The sequence below is a fragment of the Zalophus californianus genome, chromosome 12 (assembly GCF_009762305.2).
Source record: "Zalophus californianus isolate mZalCal1 chromosome 12, mZalCal1.pri.v2, whole genome shotgun sequence".
Classification (NCBI taxonomy): domain Eukaryota; kingdom Metazoa; phylum Chordata; class Mammalia; order Carnivora; family Otariidae; genus Zalophus; species Zalophus californianus.
The window spans coordinates 43,382,231-43,399,961 of NC_045606.1; the positions used below are offsets into that span (position 1 = coordinate 43,382,231).

At 32.4% G+C, this 17,731-nt stretch overlaps 1 protein-coding gene across 19 annotated transcripts in view; it reads left to right on the forward strand.

Moving 5' to 3' along the window:
* Positions 1 to 17,731, forward strand: part of PHF14 (PHD finger protein 14) — a 225,257-nt gene that overhangs the window by 88,753 nt on the left and 118,773 nt on the right. For 12 of the 19 annotated variants that reach the window (XR_003516385.2, XR_003516386.2, XR_003516387.2 and 9 more), the window contains 2 exons: positions 5,283 to 5,333; positions 5,459 to 5,580. Coding sequence is in view for 13 of the 19 variants with exons in the window: in XM_027573355.2 (XP_027429156.1) it covers positions 5,283 to 5,333; positions 5,459 to 5,580 (173 nt within the window). In the remaining 6 variants the exon portion in view is untranslated. Of the gene's footprint in view, positions 1 to 37; positions 124 to 4,436; positions 4,538 to 5,282; positions 5,344 to 5,458; positions 5,581 to 6,162; positions 6,622 to 7,481; positions 7,953 to 17,731 lie in introns of those variants that run through there. The other 7 variants (XR_003516388.2, XR_003516389.2, XR_003516390.2 and 4 more) reach the window with 6 other exon arrangements.

A 17,731-nucleotide genomic window follows, 5' to 3' on the forward strand; every position in this document is an offset into this window, starting at 1 on the left:
GGTACTAAACAGATTATGTAACCTCTGTTTGTTATAGATTCTTAGAAGAAACCCTGGCAATTTTTGTGGTGAACTGGACTATATTTAACTCACTTTGGCTCACTTGGAAGAGATCTACTATGGGTATCCTTAGCTCAAATAATACTATTTAGAGCCTAAAGGCTCCTGCTGTGCTTTTTGCCCCTTGGAAATCTGTCATTTTTATTTACTTCCTCAAGTGTGGAATAAGGAGAACAAAGAATAGGCAAAGCCTCAGGATTTTACTTATTTTGAATATGCCATTATTCTTGAGAAGGGTTTTATAGGAATATTTATTAATTTATAAAATGTGTAATTTGTTTTCTACTTTTAGGTTTGTGGTTATTTTAATTTAAAGTGTTAAGAAAAATTGGTCATGATTTTATTCTTCAACATATTTTCCTAACCCTGTTAGTATAAATTAAATTGACAAGAAAGGAAAACAATCACTTTTGGTGATCACCATTCCATCTGTTATATGCCAGTAGCCAATAGAAACAGATGGTGCTTTATTCATACCTTGTTTATATGTACATTTTATTTTAAATATTTTATGAGTTTTAATATATGACTGTGTTCAATATATTGTTTTGTAATTGAAAAACATATACTTGGTTTTTTTAAGGAATTTTATATAAATTTATGTTGAAAAATTAAAAATAAATTATGTTGAAGGATTTTTGTATAACTGCCACACAGCTGTTGGCATTTATTCCTCGGCATAAATCTGAATTTTAGCTTGACAGAGGTTTTCAAGGTTTGACCTAATTGTCCTAATTAACATTGAATTTGGAATTTTGTTCATGAAGAAACATTTGTCTTTTTGGATAGAAATTACATAGGGAGGCATTCCTTATGTTTCTTGTAACCACATACAGCTTATTTATTAACTGTCATAAAAAAGGTCCATTTTAAATTTAGAGAAAAGAGTACACAATGAATATGTGAAACCCATCTTAGTGATACCAAAGATGTTGAGGCACTGTTTTTTAGTTTTAAATTTAGTTCATTTGTCAAATGAATCAGTCTAACCTTGGGAAAATCATCATGCATCTAACTTCATCATAAATTAAAATAATCCCAGTGCTAAAGAATTAATTAAAATTTGTTACAGGTTTTCTAGTCCAAATGAGTAAAGTTATTGAAACATTTAATTATTTGTTTCCGATGAATAAACTATTAAAATGATGCTTGATAGCTAAATACTTTATTCCTTTTTAACTTTTATACATTGTCTGTAATACCATGTTACTGTCTTTGTGGATATTTTATCACCTTCTATTTTCAAGAAAATGTACCATACGCAGATAAAGAGCCAGGTGATCTATGCAGTTTCAGATTGTTCTTGTTCCTTAGGCAAATAAAATTCTTACAAAATAACACAGAAAAAAATAGAAATATGTCAAGTTTTGGAGCGAGTTTCAAACTTTCATTCACTCTTAATACCTTAATAATTACAAAAGAAAGCACAATTTGCAATTGAACCCTTAGTCATTTGGAACTTAGAGGTAATACATCTGTGTTAAGTTCTAAAGCATATATTTGATAAATAAAATTCTTCCTTTTTCCACATGCTATTTTTACCCTGCTGCTTTATTTTTTTTTTTTGCTTCTAAAATAGTGTCAGCCTCAATGTATATCATGAAATGACCACCCAGTTATGAATACTTCTATATATCTAAGATGGGTCAAGCTTTTGGATAATTGAATTTTGTTGGATGAGCCAAATGTTTTTGTTATTCCTTTTTGCATCATTTCTTCCTTCTTTTAATTCCTCCTAACATTTTCTGATTCTTTCAGGGACACCGTGTTTAAGGTATCTTGTCTATTGTGATTGTAGGCAGTCATGAATTCTCATACTTACAGTTGCTGCCACTTTATTAAAACTAGGAAGAAAAAAAAAAGGAAAGAAAACCCAGAACTGTTAGTATTGTCCTGATTGGAGGACTTGGTATTTATGAAAAGTTGTGTTTGGATTAAATCCTCTTTTTCTTTTCTTTTCTTTTTTCCTTTGGAAATATTACTGGTATGATAAATGCCAAAGAAGATGCTTGCTGTAATTGACTTTGGTAATCGATCATGTTAGTCATTGTACTGTATAAAGTACCAGACTGGTAGAATATAGTGTCAATTTAAGGTATTGAGGTCTCTTCTTCATTGGGTAAAAGTCTCTACTTGTTTCAGAATAGAAGAATTCTTCCTTTAGGCATCACAGTGTTATAGTTTAAGTATTCGAGTCAGAATAAGAGATTTGCTTTCTCGTAATAATTTTACTCATCTCTACTTGGATTATACTATTAACCTTGGATTTGGCAGGCAAGAAAAATCACTGAATTCAGAGTTGAGATACCTGGGTTTGCAGTTTACTTCTGTCAGTTACCAGCTGTGTGATAATTAGGTCACTTCATTGGACTGCTTTTTCAGAACTCCAAGATGCTATAATTTCATATTGCTTATAACACTTCTGTTTTTCTGGCTGGAAATTGTTCAGTCATTTAAAATTACCACAGGAATACATCAATGATTATCATTTGATAATAAGTGTACTTAGTTTAAAATGACTGTTGTAGATAATTATAAATATATTCACTTTAAAAATAGCACTTTAATAAGACATATACATAGAAGAAATTTATAGAGAAATGTAACTGTCATTGTCACTCATTGGCATTATGCTGTATGATACTAATTTCAGTATAGATGTTAGAAACTTCGAATTGATGGAATCATACCAGAGGTTTAAAGGTTTAAAGTATTCATAAGAAATGGTAGATTATTGGGGCGCCTGAGTGGCTCAGTCAGTTAAGCATCTGACTCTTGATTTCAGCTCAGGTATGATCTCAGGGTTGTGAAATTGAACCCCGCATCAGGCTCCTTGCTAGGCATGGTGCCTGCTTAAGATTAAGATTCTCTCTCTTCCTCTGTCCCTCCTCTCTCCCTCCCTCTCTCCTTCTTCCTCCCCCCCAATAAAGAAATGGTAAGTTATTGTATATCTTCAAAAGAATTGAAAACATGAACTTAGAGCATTCACATCTATTTCAAAAATTAATTCAATGATTGATGATTCAAAAATTAGTAGTACTTTGCTAGTAGATAAAGTTCAAAATTAATATATATGTACTTCAAAAATTAATTCAATGGTTAGATAATTTAAAAAAACTAGTAGTAGTTGACTTCTATGAAAAAAAAAAACCACCCAACTAGTAATAGTAGTTTACTACTAAAGTAGTAAACTGAATTGCTACTTCATTACCTAAAGATGGGTTGAATGAAGAGAAATATGAAAATGTGTGAGGCCTTTTGAGCATTCTTAGATGTTTATAGAACTGAAATGAGTCATTTCAATATTCCCTCCTTTTTTTTATTAAGTTTTATTTGTTTAACCTCTGCACCCAACATGGGGGCGAACTAATGACCATGAGATCAAGAGTCACATGCTCTTCCAACTGGGCCAGCCGGATGCCGTGAATATCTTCCCTTTGATATCGGTCATTTGGATCACCTGATTGAAATGCCCTTATGCATAAATTTATGCAAATTGAAAAATAGATTGCTGGCAAAGGGAATAGTAATTTATCCATTTTGTCGACTCTTTTATCATTTGTATTCTCTAGTATAATTATTTATGAGTTCTAATCTAACCACTTACTATTTATTTTATTAAAATAAATTTATTGAGCTTTTATGTAATACATATTAAGATTAATTGGGTCTAGAATGATGAATATGGCATGGTTCTTACCAATTTTATGATGATTTGTGTCGGAGGACAGAAGTTGAAGCATAAAGGACAGGAATGTCACAGAGAGGAAAGACGAATATGTAAAGAGCTAGCCTCAAGGTTTTAGGTAGAACTTGGATAAGCGTTGTCAATATTAAAGACTCTTCTACACGGATGTTCTCAGACTTTAATGTGTGTATAATTTACTTGCAGATCTTATTAAAAGGCAGATTCTAATTCAGTTTGGTGAGGTGAGCATGAGCTTCGATGTTTCTGACAAGCTCCCAGGGCATGACAGTGCTTATGAGCTATGATTGATATTTTGAGGAGCAAGGCTCAGTGTTGTTTTTTAGAAGTAAGAATAGACATATGTAGGGCCTGCATTTAAAGCCTTTTCCTGGATATAGTCTTGCTTTTTCTAACTTATTCCATAATGTAATTAGAACATACTGATTAGCAATACAAATGTAAATGAAGACATAGTTTATAAAATTACTTCTTTTGAATGACTAATTTAGTCAACTCTTGGTTATCTTTGGGCAGATTAAACAGTATGCAATTAGCCATGGTATTAAATAACAAGAGAGTCAATATTATGAAGAGTTGAAATGACAGAAATTTAGGAAAACATCAGGGTACTTGTACTGGACATCAATTCTGTTTAGGATTATTTGGTAATGTTCCTTGATCTTAGCAGTCAGACAGAAGAATTTGTGGGAATGGTGCCTCCTTTCTCTTTCAGTCTCTAAAGAACTATGGTCTGCACACGGAGATTATAAATCTACAGAGGCTGTGCGATATGGGTGGAGATTTTGAAGATACTGTATGCAAATACTATTGTATTTTTATTACTTTTAACATTTAGATGTCATCATTCTAATGGTAAATGTATTCTGATATATAGGATGTAAAATTTCAACGAAATAGTGTAAAATAAGTCATTTATACCATGTTTTAGACTTTTTTTGTTGTTTTTTTTCTTTTTTTTTTTTAAGTAGGCTCCATGCCCAGCGTGGAACCCGATTTTTAGTTTTATTTCATTTAGGATTTGGGGACATCTGAGATCTTTTACTCCCACTTTTTGCTGGCAGTTAAAAATTGATTGGTTATGAAAAAAAATTGGTTATGTTATACAAACATGTATATACTCTACACACAGGAGTACTAGAAGGAGTCTGAGTCCAGGTTTAGTATTTTGGCTATAGAAGTCATATAAGTTATGAAAGTTTAAATGCTCTGGATAAATCATAATTGTGTGACATGTGTGAAGTGTTGAGAAGTCATTCCAGTTGATTTTGAAAAACTTATTTTTCCTGTCGGATAGTTGTGTAATTTAAAAGTAAAGCGCTTATAAAGTACATTTAATTTGTCATGTTTTTTATCTCTTGTGACATAAATTGTAACATAGTGCACTAGAGCAATACAGTATTCATTAGAAATACTAATTTTCTAAGTGCTTAAGTTAAGCAGTAACATTTAACAGAATATTTATTTTTATTATTAATTACACATTAGATATTTTTGTGGAATTTTTTTTTCTTAGAGAACCAGAGGACGAAAGCGAAGCTTCATTCCTGAGGAAGAAAAACATGAGGTTGGAATAAGTTAAGCATTTTTTACACAGTCTAAACTTTGAGAAACTTTCTTGCTTAAATTACTTCTTTTTTCCTCATATCCTGATTTTGTTTTATGTTTTGGTTTTTTTCCTTTGTATGGCAGGAAAGAATTCCTAGAGAGAGAAGGCAAAGGCAGTCTGTGTTACAAAAGAAGCCTAAGGCTGAAGATTTACGAACTGAATGTGCAACTTGCAAGGGAACTGGAGACAATGAAAATCTTGTCAGGTAAATTGCATGCTGAGACTTTGTCTTTAGGGGATTAAGGTTCCATCTTCATCATTTTCTCATCACAGATATAATGGGGGAAAAATCACAGTATAGGACCTTTCTTAAAATCTTATTTAGTGGAAATAGTAGTTCAGAAACAGATTTCATCCACTTATTAACCTGCCACACATGGTTATTCTCTGGCTTTAGGTGTAATTAAGAGTGATAATTTGGATTTTGAACACAAGAAACAATTTTCTCTTGACAAGAGCAATTGGTAATGCTCTGTATGTAGAGGCCACAAAAATAATTTGATCTTTGTACAAAGATTATTATTTTATTTCATAAAACAATACAATTACTAACTTGTTACATATTATAAAAGTTGAAGTTTATTAGTAATAATGATAAGACGGATTCTTTTTTAATGACAAGAACTTCATTAGCACTTCCTTACCATTTATCAAAACGAATGTGTTAAATGCTTCTCTCATGAAATAAAGAAAGGTGAAAAGATGGCCTAGATAGATTTTGTTTTTTTGTTTTGTTTTCTTCTTTGTTTCTTTGTTTTGCTTTGGTACTTTTTTTTTTTTTTATCAGACATAATGCTAATCAGGAGTCTCAGCTGATGTTGCACAGTGGCTATTCCTGAGGGTCCAGAGACTGCTAATTTTAGCCTTTGCCTCTTTTGCTGAGATGAAGAAATTATTCAAAGCCCTGGGTGAGATGGAGAGTGGGTGAAGTGGGTGAGCAGCAAAAGGAGATCTAATTTAAAAGTAGTATCATTCTTTCAAAGGACAGTGACACATAGTCTTTTAGTATGTTAAGGAAACCATTTCTGATTTCTTTCAAAAATTGTCTTTTGATAAAGCCGTGAAATTAACTGAGGGCACAGAAATTAAATGTTTTAATAAGAGTGAGTTGTTAAAACATATATTAGCACTGTTAAATGATGTTAAATATTTGCTTCCAAAATGATGTCACTTATTTGTCATTAAAAACTAATTTCTGTTTGTTTTAATTCATCAAATAAAGGCATGCAGTTTTAAATTTTATGAGTTTTTCATACTATCAAAGAAAATAAGGAGAAAATAAAAAATTTCAGTGAAGAAATACAAAGTGCTTCCACAAAGTTAAGAAGGTCTATCATGTTTGGGCAGTGTTCTCTGAAGTAGTACATATAGAATGTCATGAGAGCTCTCCTGGAGATGAAACTCATTTAAATTTAGGATAGAGTAGTTCCTGTATCAGAAGATACACATGAATAATTCTGACCACAATACAATTTTCTCAATGTAAAAATAAAAGAGAAATCCCAACCATAAGCATAACATGATGGAATACATAAAACAATAAAAATAAATAAAAGAAAAAAACCCATAAAACAATCTTATATAATGAACAAAAATTCAATCTAAAGGAAATCCCCTTGGGGTTGAGGGTTGCATTGTGGGACATGATCAATTTGAAACAGTAGTTAAAAACTTTGAGAACTGGTTATTTTTTCTTTAATTATTTGAAACTGTGTAAATATCAATCCTCTTATTTATTTTTTCAAGATAGGAAGCTGATTCATGACAGTTTTGGTGTAGGACCTATACATTTTTACCAGGTTTCTATTTATTTATTTTATTTGCTTGGTCATATATTTCAAACAACCTTGGACATAAGTTCAATTTTTATTTTAAAACTATAACAAGAGCATCTCCAACACATCATATTTTGTCATTAAAAAAAAGTAGGTACAATCTTTCTTCGATTCTTGATGAGATTTCTAAAATAATATTAGCCTTTCCTATCATTTATTTAATTAATTTCTGTTATAAAATTTCCATTCCTAATTGCATTATTATAACATGCCAGTGTCTGGGATTTTGTGGAAAGTCTTCTGGAAGGTAAAGATATTTTTGTTACTCTAGAAATGATGAATATACAAAGTCTTCCTTGGTTTTGCCTTAAGAAGACAGCATCACAGATTTTCTGCAAAGGGTTTAAAGAGGTAATGAAGAGGGAATTAAATGTTTTATAAATATTATATATTAATGTTTTTGAGGATAAAATAAGTTGGTTATAAAGCAATGCCATAAAATGTTTTATGGTTATAATGTGATTCTTCTGTAAAAAAATACATACTCATTAAGCACTATTGCTCTTGGGTTAAAGAAGAATTTTTTTTTTTATGTAGAATTTCATGTGTTTAAAAAGGCAATCTTATAAGTTAATATTGGCCATTTCCCCTAACATCTCTTTTATTTTGTAATTGGCTCCATTATTTGCAAATCATCCCCCCCCAAAGTCTACACTTTCATAATTAAGTTGCATTTTAAGTATTATGTACACTTGTTATTTTTTAACTTTAATTTTAAGACATTTTAAAGTAGACTTTATTTTTCCTAAAGATATATTTCAGTGCTTAGTCAGAGATACATTATACTTACTATGTATGTCTATTAGGTTCTCTTATAAACTTCTTGGGTGGTAATTTAATATTTTACTGAATATACTATATTTATTTTCTCAAGTTCCTTTGAACTAATGTATGTGACTGACTCACTAGAACCTGCTGTTTAGTAGCTTTGATTTTGAAACCACACTTCTCTATGTAATTCAGGCTGTGTAAAAAAAAAATTCCTTCTTAATTATTTTCCTGGCCTTTTCAGTTATTTGTATATGTGTATATGTGAATTTACATGTGTAATTTTTTAATATCATTGGGAAATTGACTTCATTTAATCCGTTAACTGTGATATTAGGTTCCAGCTGTTATTTTTGGTTTGCCTCTAAGTTTTTCTCAGGTCTTTGGCAAGTAATTTAGCATTTCTGTCTCAGTTTTTCTCTTTATTGTACATGACCAAAATTATACTCTGTTCCATTAGGGACTTAAATGAGTAACTACTGAGTGATAAATATTTTTCCATATAAAATAGTAGGGTAGTGGTATTATTTAGTCATACAAAGGATACATACATGTGGGCTCCAAAATAAGGGTTCCAATTGGTAAATATGTTTTAGTAATAATACATGCTTATTTTTGCCTTTCAGAGAATGTGCATGCCCTGTTTTTGTTGAATTTGTTGAAACATGTTCTCTAAAATGATTAGATTCAACTATTTCCACTAGGCATGGGAAATCTGACAATGATCAAGGTCCTAAATAGAAAGATGGTTTACAGTACCTTACAAATTTTTTAAAAAATAGTCCTTCCATTTTGTATCTGCTTTTAAAATTTAATTAAAAATTATGTGGGAAATTTCCAATTAAAAATGTGTATTTCTTAATGCTAAAGGCCAAATTGAAACTCTATTTTGAAGTCTTTTTAGGTACTTATCTCTTTGTGATGGATGTTCTTTGTTTGAGGTAGTTATGGCCATGTAGTGATATATTACTGGTTTTTGTTTCCACGGTTCTTGGAACAATTAATACTCAGTGAATGCTTGGTAAATGAATGACTACTTCGTATAAATAATGACTGATCATTCTTTCCTGAATTAATAAAAAAAAACTTTTACTGTTATAATTTATTCCTAGAACAAATTGGTCATTAAATATAAGTATTTGATGAAGATGTTTAGAAGGCTTAATAAAGGAAAATTGCTTTTATGTCACTAAAAAATAGGGGATGAATTTTTTCTGTGTAAAAGGTAAAGAAATAGGAACTACAGATCTTGAGATTAGTTAGTTGATACATCAATTTAACAAACAAATGAAGTGATCCCTGTCCTTGATCATATTTGATTTGCAAAAGATAAATTTTTAGATGTGGCTGTGCCTTTCTTCTAAGTCTTTATCAAGCTATCAGATTAGGAATAAGACCAAACTTTTAGACCTCAAATTTTAGCTTAACTGTGACTCAGTGTGACACATTTTATTACTTAATGGGAGATAGGAGAGAGAAAAAAGGTTTCCTAAAACTAAAAAACCCCTAGAATCCATCGGTCTCCTTAAATAGTATCTTTAATTTTATTTTGTATTGTGGCCATTACTCAGAAGCATTGAGTGTAGGAAATGATCTATGAAGCTATTTTACTTTTATAGCTAAGTCCACACTATTAAATGCTTACTGTATTCTCCTTATTTGAGTATATGGCAAATTATATAGATATTGAATCACTTTGGTTATAAGATTAGGATGTCTGTTTGTTTTCTTAACAATATTATTGGCACTTTTATTTATTTCACATTTTAACAACATCTGGCTTCCAAGTGCTTCCCTCTTAACTAAATTTGATTGTATCATAAGCTGTTAGGAACACCAACAAAAATTCTTATTTATCAGATTTTTATTTCAGATATTAGTCTCTCTGATTACTCAGGTTTTTTTTTTTTTTTAATTACCCATTTTGTTCTAACATGTGTGGAGGCTTATTAGGTTACCTGTGTCATAGTTGAACGGTTTTCTTGCAGAGATTTTATTAGACTAGAGAGTAAAGCTAAGATTAGTTATAACTTGTTACTATACTCATAGAACATCAGATCACTAAAAATGGATTGTTTTAAATTTCTTTAAAAAATGAGGGGTGCCCCAATGGTTGATCATCTGACTCTTGGTTTCGGCTTAGGTCCTGATCTCATGGTTTGTGGGATTGAGCCCTGTGTCATGTCTGGCTTTGTGCTCAGCACAGAGTCTGCTTGAGTTTCTCTCTCCCTCTCCTTCTGCTCCTTGCCCCCCACCCCCCTCACATGCACTCTCTCTAAAATAAATAAATCTCTAAAAAAATATTTTAAAAAAATGAAACCTAGTGTTATTTTTTTTAAAGCAGTTAAACTTGCAATTGGTAGATTTCTTAAAACAAATAGAATGAGTTATTTTGATTATGAACTTGTTTACTGTTTCTTGTGCAATTTATCACATAATCATTCTTGATAAAATTTGTATACTCATGTAGGAATATCATGATTGTAAGTGATGTTGTTTGTATTATTTGGATAATTATAAATTAAAACCTAGAAACAACTACAAGTTTTAAAATTACTTATGTCTTCTAATAACTTTCAATGTATGAAAAAACAGACATTCCCCGTACAAAGACATTTCTGGACAAACTTCGGTTTTTATTCTTTGCCTCTACCAGCAATTTCAAGGATAGGTGTTAGGTTTTTGTTTTATTTTGTTTTGTCTTGTATTCCTGAGTCAGTGGTTAGTTAGTACTATAAAATTACTTTATTCTAAAGGACTACTTCCAAAGCTTGAATTTTAATTATTTCTTTCAGATATGTGTGGTAAAATGTATCCTCTCATGTCATGCTTATAGCTTTGTGATATACCTTTCTTCAAGTTTGGCTGCTACTCTTTCTGGTACATGTTTAACTTGGCTTTTCTCTCTTGAAAGTATAACCATCTTGAAGGCCATAGTCTCTGTTTCATGTAACCTCGTATAGCTTTATGTTCTCGCTCCAAGTTACTGAACCCTCACCCCCCGGCCCCCGCCAATCATGGTGGTTAGTGGCTTACACACTTTGTAGGAAGTTGCATTAAGGAATCATTGCCAAGATATTAAATCTTACTAGTTTTTATGTTAAATTTAATATAAAAAACAAAGTAGAGCAACCTATCAAGATTTCTCAGAAGACATGGACTTCCTGTAACTCATAGCCTGAAGAAATATGCTGCTTATCAAAAGGGAAGAAACGTCTGGAATTCTAAATCCAAACTGATGAAGCCTTAGGAATTATTTGAAAATGTAAACAAAGGAACATAATTATGACCTCTTTGAAATTTTATCTTCTTAGATTTTTAACTGTCCTTTTAAGTTTTTATATATAATTTTAGTAACAATTAGAAACAGTTGCTTTTCATGGAAATTCTGGTATGATTAGTGAATAATAACATCATCTAATACTTAAGCAAAACTAAAATGCAGTAAAATTAAAAACACCTATTTCTGCTGTATTCTGGAGTGTTTTAACATAATTATGTCCCTGTTTTGAGAATAAACTTCCATTTTGTTTTAACACACAGTTGATTTTTAACATTTTGATGTCTTTAAAAAAGATTACTTTATGAGGTCCTTTAGTTTTGAAAGTTTAATTTATTTTCCTTGAAAACTTGGTTTAATTGAATTAACTTTTAAAAAGCCACTTAATTGGATAAGCTTAACACTAGGCATAAAACTAAGAATGACAATATTTAATTTAATTTATGAATAAATCTAGAATGTATAAAGAAATCAGTATGATTTACAAAGATGTTTTTCTTTCCCTTGTTATTAAAGATAAGTAGGAAAAAAAGTTTTAAAATACATTATCCTTGCTGATATATTTTTAAAAGTAGATGGTTTTGATGAAGTACAATGTTAGTTATTTGGATGCAGACAACAGAAAATTTAAAGTAAAAAAATGGCTATCCCTAAATAGAAACTTAATCATACATGTTTTGTTTCAGTGTTTTAAAATCTAGACTGTGTCAACTACATAGACAAACAACAATTCATTGTCCCTAAAATTGTAAATTCTAACGTAATAATGATGAAACAAGCTTAAGCAGTTGCATGGAAATATTGTTTCCATTTATTAAAATTTATTTAAAAGTATCATGTCCAATAGTTTTCTGTTTGCTTGAGTTTAGAATATACAGGAAGTAGTTTCAGAATTTCCAACCCAAACAACTACAAAAATTAAATCTGCTAAGTTCACTAGTGTGTGTTTATGTGTGTTTGGAGGGTGGTAATAACTTACATACAATGAAATGCATAAATGTTAAGTGAATAAATTGATGGTTTTCCAGAAAAGTATGTACTCATGTAACCCCCATTTCTAATAAGATCTGGGACATTTTCATGAATTCCAAGAAGCTGTTTCCTTCCACAATCAAGTCTTTCTTCTGAAAGGCACTCATTTTGCTATTCTTTTCAACCCTGTTAGTTTTGCCTCTTGTAGAATTTCATATAAATGATATGTTTAGTTTTTATTTTATATCAGCTGTTTTAATGGCTATCCCACTGTGGTTTTAATTTACATTATTCTGTTATATATATATGTTTATATATATATATCATATACAGGGATGTTGAGCACATTTTCATGCACTCTCTGGCTATTTGCATGTCTTTGAGAACTAATTCTTTTGCCCATTTTTTTTTAAAGATTGGGTTATATGTTTAGTATTGAGTTGTAGGAGTTTTTAATATATTTTGGATGTAAGTCCTTTTATAAATAAATGTTTTTAAACATTCTCCTTATTCATGGCTTGCCTATTCATGTCTTTAATGGTATCATTTAAAGAGCAGAAGCTACTAATTTGCTGAAGTCCAGTTAAGCACCTTTTTCTTTTATGATTATTGATTTTGTTTCCTATCTAAGAATCCTTTGCCTAGGTCCAGGTTACAAAGATTATCACCTTCAGTTTCTTCTAGAAGCTTTATAACTTTAACTTTCATATTGAGATATGTGATCCATTTGAAATTACTTTTTGTTTGTGATTTCAGGTAGAGTTAAGGAAGATTTATTTATTAACTCACATGGGTTTCCAGTTTTCCAACACCATCTATTGAGAATGCTTACCTTTCTACATTAAGTTGCTTTGGTGTCCCTTTTTAAAATCAGTTGGCTTTTGGGCGCCTGGGTGGCTCAGTTGGTTAAGCGACTGCCTTTGGCTCAGGTCATGATACTGGAGTCCCGGGATCGAGTCCCGCATCGGGCTCCCTGCTCAGCAGGGAGTCTGCTTCTCCCTCTGACCCAACCCCCTCTCATGCTCTCTCTCTCTCATTCTCTCTCTCAAATAAATAAATAAAATCTTTAAAAAAAATTGGCTTTTTAAATGTGGGCCCTTTTTGGGCGCTTGTGTGGCTCATTCAATAAGTGTCTGCCATCAGCTCAGGTCATGATCTCTCTGTCCTGGGATCGAGCCCCACATCAGGCTTCCTGCTCAGCAGGGAGTCTGCTTCTCTCTCCCTCTCCCTCTGCCCCTCCCCACTGCTCGTTCTCTCTCAAATAAATAAAATCTTTAAAAAAAATAAATGTGGGTCCTTTTAAAACTGTATTCTATTTCATTAAAGCTCTGTATTTATTCCTATGCCAGTACCAATTGCCTTGATTACTGAAGCCTTACAGTATGTTTTTTTGTGCTTGTAGTTCCTTTGCATTTAATACACGTCAGAAACAGTTGTCCATTTTCATTAAAAAGAAGGAAAGAAAGAAGAAACCTGGATATAATACCATAAAAGGCACAGGCAGCAACAACAACCACAAAAATAGATAAGTTGGATTTTATTCAAAATTAAACTTTTGTGTATCAAAGGACAAAACAGTGAAAAGGCAGCCCCCCAAAATGGGAGAAAAGATTTGCAAATCATATATCTGATAAGGAATTAATAATTGAGAATGCATAAAGAACTGCAACTCATCAACAAAACAAAAAACATTAAAAACTAGCAAAGGACTGGAATAGACATTTCTCCAACAAAGATTTACAGCAACCAACAAACACATGAAAAGATCATCAACATCACTCATCATTAGAGAAATTTAAATGATAACCACAAGATACCACTTCAAACCATTAGAATGGCTATTTAAAAACTAACAGATTAGCAAGTGCTGGTGATGTGATGAGATTGGATCCCTTGTGTACTGTTGATGAGATGCACTATAAGGAAAACAGTATAGCAATTCCTCAAAATATTAAAAACAGAATTGCCATATGATCTAGCAGTTCCAGTTCTAGGTATATATCCAAAAGAATTGAAGGCAAAGATACTGTACATCCATATTCATAGCAGCATTAGAGGCAATAGCCAAAAGGTAGAAGCAACCCAAGTATCCATTTATGGATGAATGGATAAACAAAATTGGGAATATACATACAATGGAATATTATTCAGCGTTAAAAAGTAAGGAAATTCTGACCCATGATATAATGTGGATGAACCTTGAAGATCTTATGCTGTTTAAAGGGTACAGTTTCAGTTGGGGAAAATGAAAAGTGGAGATGGATGATGATGGTTGCACAGCAGTATAAATGTACTTAATACCATGGCGCCCGGGTGGCTTAGTCAAGTGTCCAACTAGAGTTTGGCTCATGTCATGATCTCAGGGTTGTGAGATGAGCATGGGGCTCTGCTCTGGGCATGGAGCCTGCTTAAGATTCTCTCCCTCTCCCTCTGCCCCTCCTTTTCCCCCCACCTCTCAAAAAAATATATGAATCTACTCAATGCCTTAGAACTGTGCACTTAAAAATGGTTAAAGGGATAATTTTGTGTATATTTAACTACAATTTTTTTAAGGACCGTAACAGCTTACTGGGATTATGATTAGCTTTTTGTTGAAAACGTGGATGAATTTGGAGGAGCATTAAAATCTTAACAGTATTCTCTTTTTTTTAAGATTTTATTTATTAGAGAGAGAGAGTGAGAGCACACAAGCTGGAGGAGGGGCAGGGGGAGAGGGAGAAGCTAACTCCCCGCTGAGTGCAGAGCTTGATATTGGGGCTGGATCCCAGGACCCTGAGATCATGACCTGAGCCAAAGTCAGACACTTGACCAACTGAACCACCCAGGCATCCCTTGTCTTTTAAATTATTTTTTTAATTATTACTTTTAATTCCAGTATAGTTAATATACAGTATTATATTAGTTTCAGGTGTACAATATAGTGACTCAACAATTTACATTACTCAGTGCTCATGATAAATACAATCTTTAATCTCTATCACCTGATTCACCCATCCCCACCCACCTCCCCTCTCGTAATCATCCATTTGTTTTCCATAGTTAAGAGTGTGTTTCTTGGTTTGTCTCTCTCTGTTTCTTTCTTTATTCATGTGTTTCTTAAATTCCACATATGGGGGTAATCATACGGTATTTGTCTTTCTCTGGCTGGTTTATCTTGCTTAGCATTATACTTTCTAGCTCCATCCATGGTGTTGCAAATGGCAAGATTTCATTCTATTTTATGGCTGAATATTCCATTATATGTGTAATATATAATTATTTTATAATGTTAGATCATATAATTGTTACCAATATGTTATATATCTCATCTTCATTTATTGACACGGGCTTTTTCCATAATTTGACTATTATAAATAATACTGCAGTAAACATCAAGATGCATGTATCCCTTTGAATATTTTTTTGATAAATATTTTTTGTATTTTTTGGATAAATACCCAGTAATACAATTACTGGATCGTAGGGTAGTTCTATTTTTACGTTTTTGAGGAAACTCCATACTGATCCACAGTGGCTACAACAGTTTACATTCCCCTGAGCAGTTCATGAGGGTTCTTTTCTCTCGACGTCCTTACCAATGCTTGTCTTTTGTTTTTGATTTTAGCCATTCTGACAGATGTGAGGTGATAATGTAGTTTTGATTTGCATTTCCCTTATGATAAGTGATGTTGAACATCTTCGTGTGTCTTGGCCATCTGTATGTCTTCTTTAGAGAAATGTCTGTTCAGGTCTTCTCATTTTTAATTGGATTATTTGTTTTTTGGGTGTTTAACAGGATTGTGTTCTGATCCTTGAACTTGATATATCTCTACATTTATTCAGATTTTCAGATATCCTTTATTTTTTCTCATCAGTGTTTTTGTAGTTTTCAGTATAAAAGTCTTGCATGTCTTTTATTAAATGTATTCCTATGTATTTAGTGTTTTTTGATGCTATTGTATAAGATTTTTAAATACAATTTTTTAAAACTGTTTATGCAACAATGGAGAGCTGCCAGGTGTTGAGGTGGTCAGTTAGGACAGTTAAAGTTATTTATTTATTGCAGTAGCATAAGCAAGAGGCCAAACAGGAAAGGTTGCTGGCTCCCCAAATATTCCATTTTTTCTCCATTGAATAGTACTGGGTAAAAGTTCAAATGAATCAGTGCAGACATGGAAGGGAGTGGGGCATTATTTTCAAGGGAGTCCTGAACAAAAAGCTTTTGCTGTTTTCCAGACCCACGCACTGGGGGAGAGGATGGGTGCAAGGGCTAGGAAGTAGAAAAGAACTGAATCAGTAGAGAAGAGTGTCTATAAGACCCCTCAATGAGGAGATTTTGGCAGAGGTGCATGAGCTCCTCCTTCAGTGTTTCAGTCTAACTCCTCCTTCCTCCACATTAAGGAGGCTTCAAAAATTACACCAACCTTGCAATGCTGGGATAAACCCCTCTAGGACATGAGGTATTGCCTCTTACATATGTTTTTGGATTTCATTTGTTAATATTTTGATAAAGGTTTTGTGTCTCTATTCATGAAAGTATTGTTCTTGTTAATTTAATTTCTCGTAAAGTCTCGATCAGGTTTTGTTTTCAGGGTATACTGACTTTCTAAAAGGCACTAGAAAGTGTTCTTCTCTCATCTATCTTTGTTTATGATTGATATTTTTTCACTAAATTTTTGTTTTTTCGTTTTTCTTTAAAGATTTTATTTATTTGAGAGAGAGAGAGAGAATGAGAGATAGAAAGCATGAGAGGGAAGAGGGTCAGAGGGAGAAGCAGACTCCCTGCTGAGCAGGAAGCCCGATGTGGGACTCGATCCCGGGACTCCAGGACCATGACCGGAGCCGAAGGCAGTCGCCCAACCAACTGAGCCACCCAGGCGCCCCCACTAAATTTTTGTTAAATTCCCCAATGAAACCATCTGGACCACAGTTCTCTTTCTCGGACAGGTTTTGATAATTCAGTTTTTAAAATAAGTATAGAGCTATTGAAATTTTTTTTTGTTTTGCATCAGTTTTGATAAGATGGATTTTTCCAGGGAATTTTTTAAATTTCATCTCAGTTGTCAGTTGCTTCTTTAATTGTGCTTATCTTTTGAATATGCACTGCAACTATTTGCTTACTTTTCTACTTGTAATATGTTGGATCATATTCTCTTCTTTCTAAGACAAGGTCAGTATTTACTTCTATGTATCCTTCCCAACTCATATGATTCCAGAGTGATCTTTTTCTTGCTTTGATTGCCCTTGGGACTCATAAAATCCTACATAATGCTGTCATGCTCTTGTTTGAAAATTGTCTGAATTGTTTTTACTTTTTCTATTAGATAAGGGTAGGATCTTGGCCTTCCATTTATTTGTGATGGTTCTTATAGTCTAATACAGTATGCCACAGGCAATTCAGAATAAATACTTATTAAATTACTTGCTGATACATTACTAGGTTGTACACCTTTGTAGCTTTATACAATTGAAATAGTTTATAATTTCCTTGAGGGCAGGAACAGGTCTTTAAATAGTTCTTG